The 17241-nt window shown below is 33.0% G+C and overlaps 2 protein-coding genes, 1 long non-coding RNA gene and 1 pseudogene across 5 annotated transcripts; 1 reads left to right on the forward strand and 3 right to left on the reverse strand.

Annotated features, from left to right (window-relative positions):
• Positions 1-1489: 1489 nt before the first annotated feature.
• Positions 1490-2752, reverse strand: LOC109176386 (annotated as a pseudogene).
• Positions 2753-3187: 435 nt separating this feature from the next.
• Positions 3188-5840, forward strand: LOC109176502. 3 transcript variants are annotated; one of them, XM_019325948.1, is made up of 3 exons: positions 3188-3398; positions 4454-4710; positions 5434-5840. In XM_019325948.1, exons 2-3 carry the CDS (start codon positions 4540-4542, stop codon positions 5629-5631), a joined length of 369 nt encoding a protein of 122 aa, XP_019181493.1. In that variant the 5' UTR covers positions 3188-3398; positions 4454-4539; the 3' UTR covers positions 5632-5840. The 3 variants fall into 3 exon arrangements, with proteins under 3 accessions (XP_019181493.1, XP_019181495.1, XP_019181494.1); XM_019325950.1 differs by having other exon boundaries at positions 4522-4710; XM_019325949.1 differs by having other exon boundaries at positions 3188-3333.
• On the reverse strand, positions 5826-8061 carry LOC109176503. The gene is made up of 2 exons (XR_002053388.1): positions 7976-8061; positions 5826-6095 (listed from the first exon to the last, which is right to left on the reverse strand). It is a non-coding gene; the product is annotated as an uncharacterized LOC109176503 (long non-coding RNA).
• An 822-nt stretch (positions 8062-8883) lies between these two features.
• LOC109176387 lies at positions 8884-9750 on the reverse strand. Its single transcript, XM_019325823.1, has one exon. It carries the CDS (start codon positions 9748-9750, stop codon positions 8884-8886), a length of 867 nt encoding a protein of 288 aa, XP_019181368.1.
• Between the last annotated feature and the right edge of the window lie 7491 nt (positions 9751-17241).

A 17241-nucleotide genomic window follows, 5' to 3' on the forward strand; every position in this document is an offset into this window, starting at 1 on the left:
TCAACTAGATTAGGTTAATCCAATTTTTTGTCTCAAGTTTTGAGAGACCACCATACTCCACCGTATGGGAGAAGGTTAATCCAAATTTTTGTCCCAACTCTTCAACCTAGTTTCCAGAATTACCCTCAAGACCACCCTACTCCACCGTGAGATCAACATTTTGATCAAAATCAAAATCATCTCTATGGGATGTGTATCATCCATTTCATACTCACTATTAGTACAATCCTCTAAGTGCTCATAAATTTTTACATCACCCTCATTACCTTTATTTGTTTATACTACTTACACTACAATTTACCAAAATCTTTACTTCCCTATTTGGATTTAATTCGTTCACCTCCAAAGACCATATTTCAAAATTAGTTTGAAATTCTCTTAAGTATGAAAATACTTAGCTCCAATGTCATTGTACCCTAACTCTGTTACTTTCCCCTCTATATATAATATAACTATGCTAGGCGAGTTATTAGAGAAGAGGGGTTAAACTATATCTATCATGTATACTACTGATAGTGCTACTTTATTTATTTTCTTTATATATGCGCCCTAACTTTTTAACGACTAAAAGTAGAGGATTCACCTCTCTCACCGGACTTGTCCCTTAGCTTGTTTTATTGTATGAGAACGGGGAATCTCATTCTTTAATGAGAAAAAGAAAAAGGTTTATGAAAAATCTTTTAAGAGTAAATTTTGATATATCTCATATATTAGATAGTAATAATATAATTTAAAAATAAGTCTAAATTATACTTTTACTATATTCAATAAATAACTACACAAAATGGTGGATAAAAGTAACACACGATAAGTAACTAAAAATGATTAAAAACAACAGATAAATACAAATGATAACCACATGATAGTAACACATGGTCCCATCCATTTCACTTTGCAAATATGAATAACATGCCACATGATAAAAGCAAACATTTGCTTTCTATTAGTGCCCACATAGCAATATCAATACAAAAGTACAATTCTATATATGTACATTGCATAATAAAGTAAGATATGCTCACTATAAATAAATATTAAGGATTCGTTTGAAAATCTGAAAAATGAGTTAGACTCAATTTAGTAAATGGTTGTTAGCTGATAGCTTTTAATTGATTGAGTTAATTAGATGGTATAACTAGTTAATAATATTAGCTGATTGTAGGGAGGTGTTTGGTAAATTAACTGTTAATTTATTGATGTTTGATATAATTATTTTTTCAAAAAATTAATTGAAAAAGTCGCTTTAAGCAGCTTTTTGAATTTTAACATTTTGGAGTTGATTTTTTAATCAAATCAAACAATTAATAATGGGGAAATCGCACTTTTGGTCCCTCAGTTAGTACCCCATTTGCAATGTTGTCCTTGCTTTCCAATTTGGACAGATTTGGTCCCTCAATTAGTCCGACGTTTGCCAATTTAGTCCTTCTGTTACTTAGTCATCCTAACTCCGTTTACAGCATGGGTATTATAGGAATTTCTCTTACCCTTATTATATTAGCTTAGTTCCTTTTCGTTGCTCCGCCGGGTCTACCATTTCTGCCACCACACTGCAGTGGAAACAGGACCCCGCCGAGATATTCAACCCGACATCGCGGACCACTCTCCTCCAAACCTCCATTTCCGATTCAAACGTGTCAGAGCTCAGCAAACACCTCATATCAAAACAGCCCGGCATCACCGTTCAAACACGAAACCCCGGATTCCTGAAGCACCAAAACCATCTTCTATTTCCTTTCCCTCAATCGTTTCATGTTCTCTCTAATGTAACATTTGGTGAATTTCCTATCTCCGAGGATGTTGGCAAGCAGGTATTGGCTCTGCGACGAAACCAGGCCGAAACTGGACATTTTCGTCGCCGCCGACACCACCGTCTCGTTTCCGGAGTAGATCATCTCGATTCTGAACCCCTGCAGCCAGAAATCCTTGGACAGGCTCGACATGACATGGATACGCAACAAGAGGTCGCGATGTCGGTGGGTTTTGTCGGCTGCGGAAGCTGTGAGGATGCTGGTAAATCCTGGGGAGGTGTTGAACACGATGGCAGGCGTAGATTTCGACGCTGAAGATGTGGATGTTATTGGAGACGACGAAGGAGATGGGTTGATCGAGTTCACGGCGAGTCACGGTTGTGCCGAGTGGGTTAAATGGGTTGGTGATTAGCAGGCCTTTGACTTTTAAGCCCAGACTTTGTTCAGCTTCTTGGTAAGCTTCTTCCATGGTGGACTTGGTGATTCTGAAGCTGTTGGAACTACTGCAATGGATTGGAACTATTTCAACTCTGGTTCTCCATTTCAAGTCCTTATCAAACTTGATAAAAATAAATAAATTAAAGTGACAACATTGATCCATTTAATAATAACAGACTTCTTCTTCTCAAAAAAAATAATAGCAGACTTCTAACTTAGCTTGTACATAGTAACATCCAAACTTAAGAGTTCAAGTCTGTTAAGCACTTTCCCAACATCCAGGAACCCGCAAACCACCAGTAGTTTAGGGACGGATGGGCAGCCGCTGAAGCCAGTGAGAGGTAGAGAGTGTGGGACTCCCACTCGCAGTTCTGGTAGAAGACGACGGCGTGGTTGCAGCAGAAGATGGTGGCCGAAGAGGCATCGTAGGCATCGCAGAGAGCATGTGTGCTCGGTGAAGAGAGGGGTTGTAGAGTGCACCTCCTGGTCGTAGTCGAGGCAGAGACTCGCCGAATCGGCTCAGTAGGGTTGAAGTGTCAATGGTGTGTTCTATTCCAAGGTTAGGGTTGAAGACATGGGTGGCGGAAATGGCAAACCAAGCTGAGCAAGGGGAAGAGATAGACTTATAATAATTAAGGATATGTGAAATTCCACTTTTGTCCATGCTCTTAACGGAGTTTAGAGTGATTAACTCACAGAAGGACTAAATTGGCAAACATCAGACTAATTGAGGGACCAAATCTGTCCAAATTGGAAAGCAAGGACGACATTGCAAATGAGGTACTAACTGAGGGACCAAAAGTCCGATTTCCCCATTAATAATTGTCAAATAAATTAAGATTGAATATAGGCTAATATTTAACCAAAGCCTTAATGATTTTTCAAATTTACTGTATTTAGATATTCAAAAAAAATAAAATCAAATGAAAATATTTGGTGTTTTCAAAAAAAAAAAAAAAGAAGAAAATATTTGGTCAACACAAAAATTTCAATTTGGCAGAAAATTTCATTCTTCACCAAGCAGTAGCAGCCTGCATTACTGCCTGTGCGCCATAGCCCGCACCGAGCCAGCAGCTCCGCCGCCTTCGCCTCAAGCTTTCAGTCAGAAGCTCTGTCGACCGTCGTCCACTCGTGAGCAACTCCTCAGGATCGAATGATCAAATCCTTAACCCTAAATTCCTGGTTAAAAATTGATTCTTGAAGACTGTTAAGGTATTTTAGTCCCTCTTTAAATTGCAAGGATATTGCTTTGCCATCGCTTAATTGCTTTCTCAATTGACAGCGAGAACTGACAGGATTTTGTTATGATACTAGTTTATCTAAGTTTAATAAAGTTAGGGCTTTTTCATATGATTTTTTAATATGCTTGCAATTGGTAGGCTTTGTTTCTAAGTATCGTGACTGCAAGTAGCTCTGTGTGTCTTGTCTTTTAAGGCTTGAAATGTTGCAGTTCATAAATGGTTAAGCATTTCTGCCCAATTCAGTGTGAATAAGGTTTTAACACGTTAAAGAAGAAAATGATTTGTTAGTGGCTTATGCCACATTCGTAATGGTAGAAACTAGAAAGATTGGTGCCTCTACAGTTAAAGAGGAGGAATTCTAAGCACTATGACTTCAAGGAATCCCTTCAAGATGAGAGCCAAGATTTTTACTTTGCAAAATACTAGTTCTGCATTTCTGAAAATACTGAGAATAAATTTAGTATCCAATCATGCATTTTAATTCAAATATATGAAATGTAACACACAGGCAGTTGCCACGCTATCATATAGCCATGACACTTTTTTACATTTCTATTGCCAAATGCCTTAATAATTGTCTGGTTGAATGTGTTCTTTTGATGAACACTTAACTGTCAAATGCATGTTTATTCAAGAAGCATAAATGTTCAAAAGCAAATAAGAAGTCAGTTAGTTCTACCTACATTTTGAAATATTTGAAAATGAAATGTTCAATAGAGTAAATAGGAGAATCCAAGCAACAGCCTAGATAAATAAGGTTATCCCATCTTGGTCTCATATCATTTACCTTAGCTTGTACATAAATCTTTATTTTGTCTATGTTTTGTGTGGTGTCTGTCATCTTAAGCATGATGGCTTAGTTTTATTCAAGTAAACTTCAGACCATGTGGCGCTAGTTGCTTGCTACTCCACTCATAGGAAGCAAATCTCCTATAGAGATTTATCAGCAATACTCCTAAGTCCTAATGATATAATGGTTTTATGTTTATTCTGTTGGTTAATTTGGTATATTTGTGCAAATGCAAGGTTATAATTGTCGATACGTGTAAAGTTAAGCTTCACCAAAAACTAAAGCCAGACATTGATTTTCTAAGATCTGGAGAGGAGCTATCATGTTTGGGACAGCAATAAGGTACATGGTGGCGAGGAAGCCAAAGCCAAAGATGAAACCAATAGAGCTGAAAACCCCACCAGAGCAGACACAGACTATCACCAGGGTTATTTTTGACATTTTGAAGGAGCATGGTCCTCTCAGCATTGCTGATACCTGGGAACGTGTGAAGGTAATCAATCACCAATTGCATTTCCTCAAAATTTTAAATTTACTATGTGTTTATAGAAAACTTGCTCTTTTATCATTTTTTAAAAATTTAGATGTAGAAATTAATTATTTTAATCCAATGCTTACTAATTCAACTAGTGTGCTATCTGAGGAAAAGAAGTCCTTATATCATCATAAAGTACTGTTTTTTTTTTTTTTTTTTTCTTCCTTCTAAATTTGGAGAATGCTGTAGTTGTAGTGTTGGAAAAAGATTATCATATGCTACACTAATGGTTTGATTAAAAAGAAAAACACAGAATCTCTAGTTAAGAGGTTTATGTAATGCGGTAACTGCTTTGCTTAGGAATTTGTAAGCATTTCGATTGATTAGTTTGTGTGTTGTGCCTTTACGCCATTTACTGCCGTCATATGAAAGACCTCATTGCTCGGATTCTCATTTTTCTTCTCCCAAAATGTTGAATCCCCAACCCCACCCGACAGAACATTTGGGAGGATGTAAATCACGGTGATTCAATGTAGACATGGCCAAATGCCAGTGTGCACAAGGGATCTGCCCACTTTGGGCATAATCCCAAATATTGCCTACTTAACCATTGAGCTAATCCCGTGCGAGCTTGGATTCTCATTTTTACCATCGTGAACATGTTGCTTCCAAATATTAATATTGTGAAATATAGGCAACACTTAACTGACTTGTTATTTGGTTTTGGTTTACAAAATCCAGGAAGTTGGAGTCCGAGGATTAACAAGCAAAAGGCACATGAAGATAGTGCTAAGATGGATGAGGGAAAGACAAAAGCTTAAGATTATATGCAACCACGTAGGTCCCAACAAGCAATTCCTGTATTCCACCTGGTTTACAAAACCAGACATTAAACCAACACCACTTGGAAGAGGCACTTCACAGCCTAAGTTACCCTAATCCTCGAGCTTTCAACCGGTTATTTAACATCCCAAGTATCTCGTTTTAAACCTTCGTTTCTTATATTATCCCAGACCCAGAGTTAAACAGATGGTTAGTTCTGTTGCCCTTTAAACCACCAAACTAGCGTGATCTAGGTTATAAACCACAATATGAAATAATGCTGTTCTTGTATAGGGATAGTGTCTTTTTCTGGTTTCTTTGCATGAGATCAACAGAGTTGTTTTCGAGATCTCAAATCTTACACAGGCTAGCCATAACCCGTTAAGCTAAGGGTCACTGGCATCTCTACACACAAACTCACAAATGACATTTTTTGAGAGGGCATCACTAGAACCGGAGGAGATTATCTGCTCAAAGTGTATCAGTAAGAGATCAGATTGATCAACAAGTGTTATCCAGCTTCCACTTGTGTATAACATCCTTTTGTCAACACTCAGCAAAACATAACATATATCTTTCTCCTGTCGAGGATTTTTTTTTTTTTTTGAATGCTACTGACTCTATTACATTGTAGTATCTGTTCAATCCTGTCGAGGATAACAACATTAAAAGTAAAGTTTTGTTCGTACAAGGTCAGGGAAGGGAAGTGGTTGAAAACACGTTTAGAATTCTTTTCAATAATGTAAAAGAACAAAAGAATAAAGTGACTCCAAAGATTCAACAAATGGTCAAGATAATGCTCCAATACATGTGTCCCTTTTAGGACAAAAGAAGGCAACTAAGGAAAGTCTAGACAGTGACTTTTTTGGGGCATTAAGAACATAAGATGGAAGACAATTGTTATACCATGGACCAGGGTTCATATAATCATATTGCATTGTGAACCCTGATACAAAAACACATTTTGTACCTACAATTAACTGTTTATGTACATGTAAACAATTAACTTGATAATTGCTTACACATAATATGAATATATGATAGCTACAGGTACAGAATGTGTCAACTATAGATACAAAATCTGACTTGATAATTGCCAACACATAATATGATAGCTACGGATACAGAAACTATCAACTGCAGGTACAGAATATGTCAACTATAGATATAGAATCTGAAAGTTATTTTTTGATCAGGGTCTACAATGCAAGGTAGACCTTGGTCCATGGTATAATTTGCTGATGGAGGAAGCACACACGTGACATTTTATGCTTGAAAAGAAACGTGATCTAGGGGTTTTAGATCTCGGTGACTGACCTCTGCTTGAATCAAATGCCTAAAACATCATAGAAAAATACCTAAAAAAGCATAGAATTGTTGAATTATTGAAAAACACAAAGATTTTAGAATATAGATACATTTTTAAGCCAAAGGATAAAGTTACTGAATTACCTATCATTATTGATGGATAACCTCAGATAGAACATAAACCTTCCACATAAAATTCCTCGATCCATTCATTACCGCTCAAGGGAAAGCAATAAATAAGACTAGAAAGAAGTTGGTCTTTCTCCATGACCCACAACTTCTCGCCTAATAAGGCCATAGTAGTAACGAGAAGCAGATGTTAATGATGACGAAATTGTCATGAACCAGCAAGTACCATTTCAACATAAATACTGCATAGACCATGAACAATATCAACATTATATAGTTTATGGCATAGACCATGAACAACGTCAAAGCAGAATAACATTTAATGGAAGATTAATAATAAAAAGAATTTCATAGTTGATTCAATGGTTGACAGTTTCTATATCAGACCAATATCATTATACTTGTCAATACCAGCATCAATTCCGTCTCTAGAATTTCTACTTGGTTACTCTCATCCCAGATTTCACATTACACAATAGATATGGTAAGGGATATTTATATGATGTGGAGGCAGTCAATCTAAAAACAAAGGATATTCACTATCAAATACGGGTTCAAATGAGGACAATGCTTCCCGTGCAGTCACTGCGGATTGCACCATTAGGTATGCATAAATGCACCACACAACGTTCAAAAATGCACCAGAATGAAATGCATTTTCGAACACTTTGTGGTGCATTTATGCGTACCTAATAGTGCATGGCCGCACGAGAAGCACTATCTGCACGGGAATCTGACCCTTCACTATCCTCAAGGTTGTTGAGTTAAATATTGGTTCAATCACGGAGAAAAAAAAAGGACTAAAGAAATGGTAAAATTTCAGATTCCACCTTTCAAAGAATCTACACCATTAAACTCGAGTAAGAAAAGAAATAATGCAGCAGATTGACACAAAACCCATAATAAAGCAACGATAAATTTTGAGTACTACTGGTGTGGTGTGTAGAGATATTCCATACATTATGTAAGGATATACCAAGGCATCAAACTTTAAAAACAAAAACAAAAAACAATTAATTCATACCTGCTGTTGATTGAACTTCTCTCGGCTCTAGATGAAACCTTGAAGTTCAACAAAGGTTTTATGCATGGAATTCCAAGACACCTTGGAACCTCTGATTTTTTGTTGTAATGTGTTTTTATTACCATTCTTCTTATGGTACCTAAGAGATAAAGATTTGTACTAAAACTCATTCTGATTCCTAAGTAGTATTTGATTTCGATTCCCACTATTAAACCAAATGCCCCCATAGAATGGTATGGCCACAAAACGGTTTCTTCCAGCCAATCCAGAAAGCTAGAAAAAGATCTAATGAAGTTCTACTCTTTTCCTTTTCATTATATGAAAATCAAAATCCTAAATATTACTAAAATAGTTAAACTGCAAATACTGACTTCTACTATGCAATTATCAAAATCCTGAAGAGCACCCCTTTGCATGACAGTCTACTAAGTGGAAATTGTACAGCCATTAAAATATTAAAAATGGAAGCACAACATGCTCCAAGAGGTAATTAGAGTATGTTTGTGTAAACATATTTTGAAACAATCATTTCGGATGTCTCGCTGCTTGTGAATCTGTAACTGTGACAGCCTGAAAAACTCACTGCAGTATCCCGTGTGTTTCAAAGACACATAGATTTAATAAAGTTCAAGAACTTATGGTATTCTTTCTAACAAATCATGTTAGTGAGGATCAGTAATAAGAGAAATCAATCACATTGACTGGAAAAAGTAACTCTTTTTTCATTATATTGCAGGTCATACAAAGTTGCAAAAGCCAGAAATGTGTGATTATTTAAAAAAAAAAAAAAAAAAAAAAAAAAAAAAAAAAAAAAAGAAGAAGATGAATCTAAGAGTACTATGGTGAATGAACAAGATGAAAGAAAGTTACCAGTAGTCTATGAAAGTAAGACAAAGAATGAAGGCTTCTCATTCTAACTCGAATTCAGAAAGCTGGTGCATCACCCCACTCTCGGGTCTAATTTCAGCTAGCAATGGCCCATTAGTCTCTCCAGACCTCGAGTTTCGGTTCCAATTCGCCACTCCGAAAAGCAGGAAGCTCAAGATCATGACCAGAATCACATGCCCAACAAACAACAAATTCATCAGTGCCACACCCCTCAAGATATCATCCTCAAGTGGACACTTAACATCAGCATTCCCTTTAATCACATCTTCAGTAATTTTCTCACACCCTTTAAACCCAATTGTGTCAGTATATAATGATAACCCCACTTGCAAAACCCAAGTCCCCTTGAGAATAAGTACAGAGGAAAGTAAAAACTCCCCAAGGAAAGCCGTGGGTCTGATCGCCAAGAACATGCAACAAGCAACACAAATTAGAGCTAACACACCCAAAACCCCATACAGATCACCACCAAGCCCCACTATTCCATTCCCATTCATCAAGAACTCAATATAAAATGCAATTCCAGCATACATGAATAAGAAACTCTCTGGGATACTGTAAAGATCAAAACTTTCCTTGGCGATTATGAGGATCATGAGCACCCAGAACAGGAAAATGACTAAGGATTGGTTCAACAGTGTGAAGCCGTAAGTGGGGTGAACAGAAAATGCCAAGAAGAGGAACACGAGGGAGAAGGAGGCAAGGGGAAGAACAATGAGGAGAGCGTAGAAATCAATGTTTTTCCATTTGGGCTCAGAGAAATACCAGATTCTTGATCTGAAGACGGCGGGGTTCTTGAGGTACAGAGAGGAGGAGCAGAAGAGGCGGCGGATGCCCAGTGGGAGAAGGAAGACGAAGGATGTGAAATGGGTGGCTAAAGATACCATTTTCTTGAATTATTGTGAGCTAGGTTTAGGGTTTTGATCGGGGAATGTGGAATTGAAGGCATGAAATGAAGGATTGTAGAGCACGTTGATGCTTGTAGCCTTTGATTCATCAATGGTGTGGGGACTATCTTCACAAGTCAAAGCGGGAAGGATTCACACAGCCTTGTACTCATCAATGCCGGCAAATGGCAATCATCATAAAAAATAAAGGAATAAGGTTTTAAAAATGTAATTAGGCCACTGAACGAAAAAAAAAAGTGTCATTAAACACCCTAAAAATGTGTAATTAGGTCAATGAACACTTTAAATATATGTAATTTTACAAGATAGCAAGTTATCATCAATTTTAGCAGGTTACTTGTATGTGACAGCTAAGTTGACATTTTTAATAATTTTTAATAAATTGTAATAATAAATTTAAAAAAATTGAAAAAAAAAAAAAACAACGGGGTGGCCGCCAGCTACCCCTTTTCCCCCTCCTTCGTCTATGCCAGAGACGATGGAAGAAGGGCGGCCACCTAGTCATTTTTTCTAAAATTCTTTTTAAAAAAAAATTATTAAAAATGTCAACTCAGTTGTCATCACGTAAGCAGGTAACCAGCTATCAGGTGAAATTGCATACATTTGAAGTGTTCAATAACCTAATTGTACTTTTTTTTCTGGTCTAATTGTATTTTCAGATTACATTCATTGGCCAATTTGAATCTTATTCCAAAAATAAATAATAACTTCAATTTCCATTCCAACTAAAATATATTTAAATCTACACTAAACTTGATTTTTTTTTTTCCTCAAAATTTGTTTTTAAAAAAAGTTTAAGAAATTTTATTTTATTTTGATATAATTTGATATCTAAAATATGGGCAAATTATGCCCTGGACCCGTGTCCACAATACATTGTGGACACGGGTCCAAAACGACGTCGTTTTTAAGAAAAACGCGTCATTCCAGTTTAAAAAAAAAATTGATTTTGTCTCGCCGTTAACGGCGTTATTCGTTTGTGCCATTATGAATGTACAGTTATGACATTATGAATGTACAGTTATGACATTATGAATGTAAGTTATAAAATTATAAACACAGAATTCTGACATTACTAACTTACAATTATGAACATATAGTGATAAAATTATGAACATAGAGCTCTAAAATTGTGAACATGGAGCTTCGAAAATTATGATTTTACAGTTATTGAATTATGAATGTACAGTTACGGAATTATGAATGTACAGTTATGCAATTATGAATATACAGTTATGGAATTATGAACACAGAGCTCTGACATTATGAACTTACAATATGAACATATAGTGATAAAATTATGAACATAGAGCTCTAAAATTGTGAACATAGAGCTTCAAAAATTATGATGTTACAGTTATTGAATTATGAATGTACAGTTATGGAAGTATGAATGTACAGTTATTGAATTATGAACATAGAGCTCTGACATTATGAACTTACAATTATGAACATATAGTAATAAAATTATGAACATATACTCCTATAACGAATCTGAATTTTTTTTTTTTTTTTTTTAAAAAAAGAAGAAGAAGAAGAAGAAGAAGAAGAAGATAACAGTGCCTAACAGCATTGTTACCCATGCTGGACACGGGTCCAGAGCATAACGACTGTAAAATATTATCACATGTAATAAAATAATAGAGTTTAGTGATATTAGATTATTATTACCCTTTTGCTTTCCTCATTGTAGGGATTAGAGAGTTGATGGGAAGAGAATGAGCAATTGTTATACCATGTATCGGGGTCCATTTTGTATTATGAATCATGATCTAAAAGAGTTAATATCCCATTTGATCCATTTATTATTAGGATTTTTAACACTTTGCTTGACTTCTAAATTTACTCAATTTTATTTCCAACTATGTAATTGTTAATCAAAATGGTCATAATCATGACTAGAAATTGGCTTTTGTTTAATGAGAAAAGGGGGATTTTGACTAGATTTTTCTCGTGTAAATATGATTTTTGAGTGGAATTTACTTTTGGGGGAATGGAAAAACTTGTGCAGATTGTTACGCGTGTGTAGCAATTTGCACACCCAGAAGAATGCACGCGCCTTTGGGTGAGTAATGATTTTTTTTTTTTTTTTTTTTTTTTGTTTTCTGTCAAAATTTATTATTTCCTTTTTTTTTTCTCTCTCTCTCTTTCTTTTCCTCTTCTCACTTGCTTCTCTCTCCTACATGGCTGACAAAAAACACAAAAATATACAATTATTGAAGTTGCTCTAAGATCGAGATTCTTCATGCCTAGATTCTAATTTGCTAAACGTGTTTGTAGCCAATCTATGTACCTATTAATCTTTGTAGATACGTTTGATAGAATAAGTTAAAGATGAGCTTCTAATATTTTTATTTATGTATCTTCAAAAAAAAAAATTACTTTCATTTATGTAAATCTTTTTCAAACACCAATTACAAGGTCTCTTTCACGTACGATTCTTTTATACTCTTTACTTTTACAAAAGAGAAGACCAAGACAATTTGTCAATAATTCTCAATGAGACTTGTCGCCGCACTTATTCTATAAACTAGTCTCAGACACGCACTTTGCGTGAAACATCATGCCCAACAATAAATTAATATTTTCTAATTTTTAAATGATATAATATATAAAAATTTTAATAATCAATATGATATAATTATAATTCTGAACAAGATAATAACAAATTAAACATTAATAGTACATTATTATATTATTAATAACAAAATATCGTATTCATTGCATTATACAACGATCAATTATTTAGGTCTAAAAGAGAACAATCAATTTCGTTTAAAGCTTGCAGGGGAAATGGAGGAAGAAAAACTCATCATTTTCCCAAACCTTCAATTCTATTCAAATAGTGGGAGCACACTTTCCTTAGTCTTAATGTTGCATCATCGAACTCTAAATTTGAATCTTTTAGCAACAAACATTTGTCTTATTTTTCAACTTCTTTACAAAATTTCCTAGCTCAGCTTCTCCTTTGATGCTGACCAATTCCTACCTAATAATTTGTTAACATTCTTAAAATCTTTTATTACTGATTGTGGTGGCATTTGAATATCTAATTGTGTTCATACAGAAATATATTAAACTTAATGCACTTTCTACTTGTCTGACCCAGAACACATGACATAGAAAATTTGCAGATTCAATTGACATGCAGTCAATGATGCTTTCTAGGATAAATGATTCAACTATGAGAACATACACATGAAGTTGAATAAACTTCTTTGAATAAATGTAGGGGATTTCGAATGTAGAGGTTGAGTTGCAAGTCATAAAAATAGTGTTAGAAATATATACAATTAATTTCTGACCGATCATAATATTTAGAAATAATAATTAATAATAATGACTTCCAGTGTCATAGCCAATATGTTATTGCAAGCACGTAATCCAGTTCTGGCATTCTGTATTAAGGGTTTTTTTTTTTTTTTTTTTCTGTAGTTAAAAATATACATAAAGTTACTTTTTTTTTATTAGACTTGGAAACAAAAGAAAAAAGGGAAAAGAAGAGAAAGGAGGAGAGAGAGAGAGAGAGAGAGAGAGAGAGAGAGAGAGAGAGAGAGAGAGAGAGGTTCAGATTCAATTTTGAAGAGAGAAAATAATTTTTGAAGCTAAAGAGAGTAGTTTGATAATTTTGAAATTGATTTTTGAACGTAAAGAGAGTACTTTGGCAATTTCGAAAATGATTTTGGAAGTTAAAGAGAGTACTTTGGTAATTTTCAAAATAATTTTTGAAGCAAAAGAGAGTTGTTTGGTAATTTTGAAAATGATTTTGGAAGGTAAAGAGAGTAGTTTGACAATTTTGAAAATGATTTTGGAAGGTAAAGAGAGTAGTTTGGTAATTTTGAAAATGATTTTTGAAGGTAAAGAGAGTAGTTTGGTAATTTTGAAAATGATTTTTTAAGCTAAAGAGAGTAGTTTGGTAATTTTGAAAATAATTTTGGAAGGTAAAGAGAGTAGTTTGATAAATTGAAAATGATTTTGGAAGGTAAAGAGAGTAGTTTGATAATTTTGAAAATCATTTTGGAAGCTAAAGAGAGTAGTTTGATATTTTTGAAAATAATTTTTGAAGCAAAAGAGAGTAGATTAGTAATTTAGAAAATGATTTTGGAAGCTAAAGAGAGTAGTTTGGTAATTTTGAAAATGATTTTTGAAGCTAAAGAGAGTAGTTAGGTAATTTTCAAAATAATTTTTGAAGGAAAAGAGAGTAGTTTGGTAATTTTGAAAATGATTTTGGAAGCTAAAGAGAGTTGTTTGATAATTTAGAAAATGATTTTGGAAGCTAAAGAGAGTAGTTTGATAATTTTGAAAATGATTTTTGAGGGTAAAGAGAGTAGTTTGGTAATTTTGAAAATGATTTTGAAAGCTAAAGAGAGTATTTTGATAATTTTAAAAATGATTTTGAAAGCTAAAGAGAGTAGTTTGATAATTTTGAAAATGATTTTGAAAGGTAAAGAGAGTAGTTTGATAATTTTGAAAATGATTTTGGAAGCTAAAGAGAGTAGTTTGATAATTTGGAAAATGATTTTGGAAGGTAAAGAGAGTAGTTTGGTAATTTTGAAAATGATTTTTGAAGCTAAAGAGAGTAGTTTGGTAATTTTGAAAAATGATTTTGGAAGCTAAAGAGAGTAGTTTGGTAATTGTGAAAATGATTTTGGAAGCAAAAGAGAGTTGTTTGATAATTTTTAAAATGATTTTGGAAGCTAAAGAGAGTAGTTTGGTAATTTTGAAAATGATTTTGGAAGCTAAAGAGAGTAGTTTGATAATTTTAATAATGATTTTGGATGCTAAAGAGAGTAGTTTGATAATTTTGAAAATGATTGTGGAAGGTAAAGAGAGTAGTTTGATAATTGTGAAAATGATTTTGGAAGGTAAAGAGAGTAGTTTGGTAATTTTGAAAATGATTTTTTAAGCTAAAGAGAGTAGTTTGGTAATTTTGAAAATGATTTTGGAAGCTAAAGAGTGTAGTTTGACAATTTAGAAAATGATTTTGGAAGCTAAAGAGAGTAGTTTTATAATTTTGAAAATGATTTTGGAAGCTAAAGTAGTTTGATAATTTTGAAAATGATTTTGGAAGCAAAAGAGACTAGTTTGGTAATTTTGAAAATGATTTTTGAAGCAAAAGAGAGTAGTTTGATAATTTAGAAAATGATTTTGGAAGGTAAAGAGAGTAGTTTGGTAATTTTGAAAATGATTTTTGAAACTAAAGAGAGTAGTTTGGTAATTTTCAAAATAATTTTTGAAGCCAAAAAGAGTAGTTTGGTAATTGTGAAAATAATATTGGAAGCTAAAGAGAGTAGTTTGATAATTTAGAAAATGATTTTGGAAGCTAAAGAGAGTAGTTTGATAATTTTGAAAATGATTTTTGAGGGTAAAGAGAGTAGTTTGGTAATTTTGAAAATGATTTTGAAAGCTAAAGAGAGTAGTTTGATGATTTTGAAAGCTAAAGAGAGTAGTTTGACAATTTTGAAAATGATTTTGGAAGGTAAAGAGAGTAGTTTGATAATTTTGAAAATGATTTTGGAAGCTAAAGAGAGTAGTTTGATAATTTGGAAAATGATTTCGGAAGGTAAAGAGAGTAGTTTGGTAATTTTTAAAATGATTTTTGAAGCTTAAGAGAGAAGTTTGGTAATTTCGAAAATGATTTTGGAAGCTAAAGACAGTAGTTTGGTAATTTTGAAAATGATTTTGGAAGCTAAAGAGAGTTGTTTGATAATTTTTAAAATGATTTTGGAAGCTAAAGAGAGTAGTTTGGTAATTTTGAAAATGATTTTGGAAGCTAAAGAGAGTAGTTTGATAATTTTGAAAATGATTTTGGAAGCTAAAGAGAGTAGATTGATAATTTTGAAAATGATTTTGGAAGGTAAAGAGAGTAGTTTGATAATTGTGAAAATGATTTTGGAAGGTAAAGAGAGTAGTTTGGTAATTTTGAAAATGATTTTTTAAGCTAAAGAGAGTAGTTTGGTAATTTTGAAAATAATTTTGGAAGGTAAAGAGAGTAGTCTGATAAATTTGAAAATGATTTTGGAAGGTAAAGAGAGTAGTTTGATAATTTTGAAAATCATTTTGGAAGCTAAAGAGAGTAGTTTGATAATTTTTAAAATAATTTTTGAAGCAAAAGAGAGTAGTTTAGTAATTTAGAAAATGATTTTGGAAGCTAAAGAGAGTAGTTTGGTAATTTTGAATATTATTTTTGAAGCTAAGGAGAGTAGTTTGGTAATTTTCAAAATAATTTTTGAAGCTAAAAAGAGTAGTTTTGTAATTTTGAAAATGATTTTGGAAGCTAAAGAGAGCAGTTTGATAATTTAGAAAATGATTTTAGAAGCTAAAGAGAGTAGTTTGATAATTTTGAAAATGATTTTTGAGGGTAAAGAGAGTTGTTTGGTAATTTTGAAAATGATGTTTTAAGCTAAAGAGAGTAGTTTGGTAATTTTGAAAATAATTTTTGAAGGTAAAGAGATTAGTTTGATAAATTTTAAAATGATTTTGGAAGGTAAAGAGAGTAGTTTGATAATTTTGAAAATCATTTTGGAAGCTAAAGAGAGTAGTTTGATAATTTTTAAAATAATTTTTGAAGCAAAAGAGAATAGTTTAGTAATTTAGAAAATGGTTTTTGAAGCTAAAGAGAGTAGTTTGAGTAATTTTGAAAATGATTTTTGGAAGCTAAAGAGAGTAGTTTGATAATTTTGAAAATAGATTTTGGAAGCTAAAAGAGAGTAGTTTGAGTAATTTTGGAAAATGATTTTGGAAGGTAAAGAGAGTAGTTTGATAATTTTGAAAATGATTTTTGGAAGCTAAAGAGGAGTAAGTTTAGATAATTTGGAAAAAAGATGAATTTTGATAATGTTGAAAATATTGGAAGTAAAAGGTTTGATAATTTTGAAAATGATTTTGGAAGGCTAAGAGTAAGTAGTTTGATAATTTGAAAATGATTTTGGAAGCTAAAGAGAAGTAGTTTGGATAATTTGAAAATGATTTTTGGAAGCTAAAGAGAGTAGTTTGATAATTTGAAAATGATTTTTGGAAGCTAAAGAGAGTAGTTTGAGTAATTTTGAAAATGATTTTGGAAGCTAAAGAGAGTATGTTTTGATAATTTTTGAAAAAATGTATTTTTGGAAGCTAAAGAGAGTAGTTTGGATAATTTTTGAAAATGATTTTTGGAAGCTAAAGAGAGTAGTTTGATAATTGTTGGAAAATGATTTTGGAAGCTAAAGAGAGTAGTTTGGTAATTTTGAAAATGATGATTTTGGAAGCTAAAAGGAGAGTAGTTTGATAATTTTGAAAATGATTTTGAATAAAGAGAGTAGTTTGATAATTTGAAAATGATTTTTGAAGTAATAGTTTTTGAATTTTGAAAAAGAGAGTTTTTGGAAATGATTTTGGAAGCTAAAGAGAGTAGTTTAATTTTGAAAATGATTTTGTAATAGTTTGGTAATTTTGAAAATGATTTTTGAAGCTAAGAGAGAAGTTTGGTAA

The sequence above is a fragment of the Ipomoea nil genome, unplaced genomic scaffold, assembly GCF_001879475.1.
Source record: "Ipomoea nil cultivar Tokyo-kokei standard unplaced genomic scaffold, Asagao_1.1 scaffold0706, whole genome shotgun sequence".
NCBI lineage: Eukaryota > Viridiplantae > Streptophyta > Magnoliopsida > Solanales > Convolvulaceae > Ipomoea > Ipomoea nil.

Bases quoted from the DNA above. Each gene is read 5' to 3' on its own strand.
- LOC109176502 (XM_019325948.1), top strand. From the start codon at position 4,540: ATGTTTGGGACAGCAATAAGGTACATGGTGGCGAGGAAGCCAAAGCCA. The intron at 4,711-5,433 runs GTAATCAATCAC...TACAAAATCCAG, and splicing joins ATACCTGGGAACGTGTGAAG to GAAGTTGGAGTCCGAGGATT.
- LOC109176387 (XM_019325823.1), bottom strand. From the start codon at position 9,750: ATGGTATCTTTAGCCACCCATTTCACATCCTTCGTCTTCCTTCTCCCA.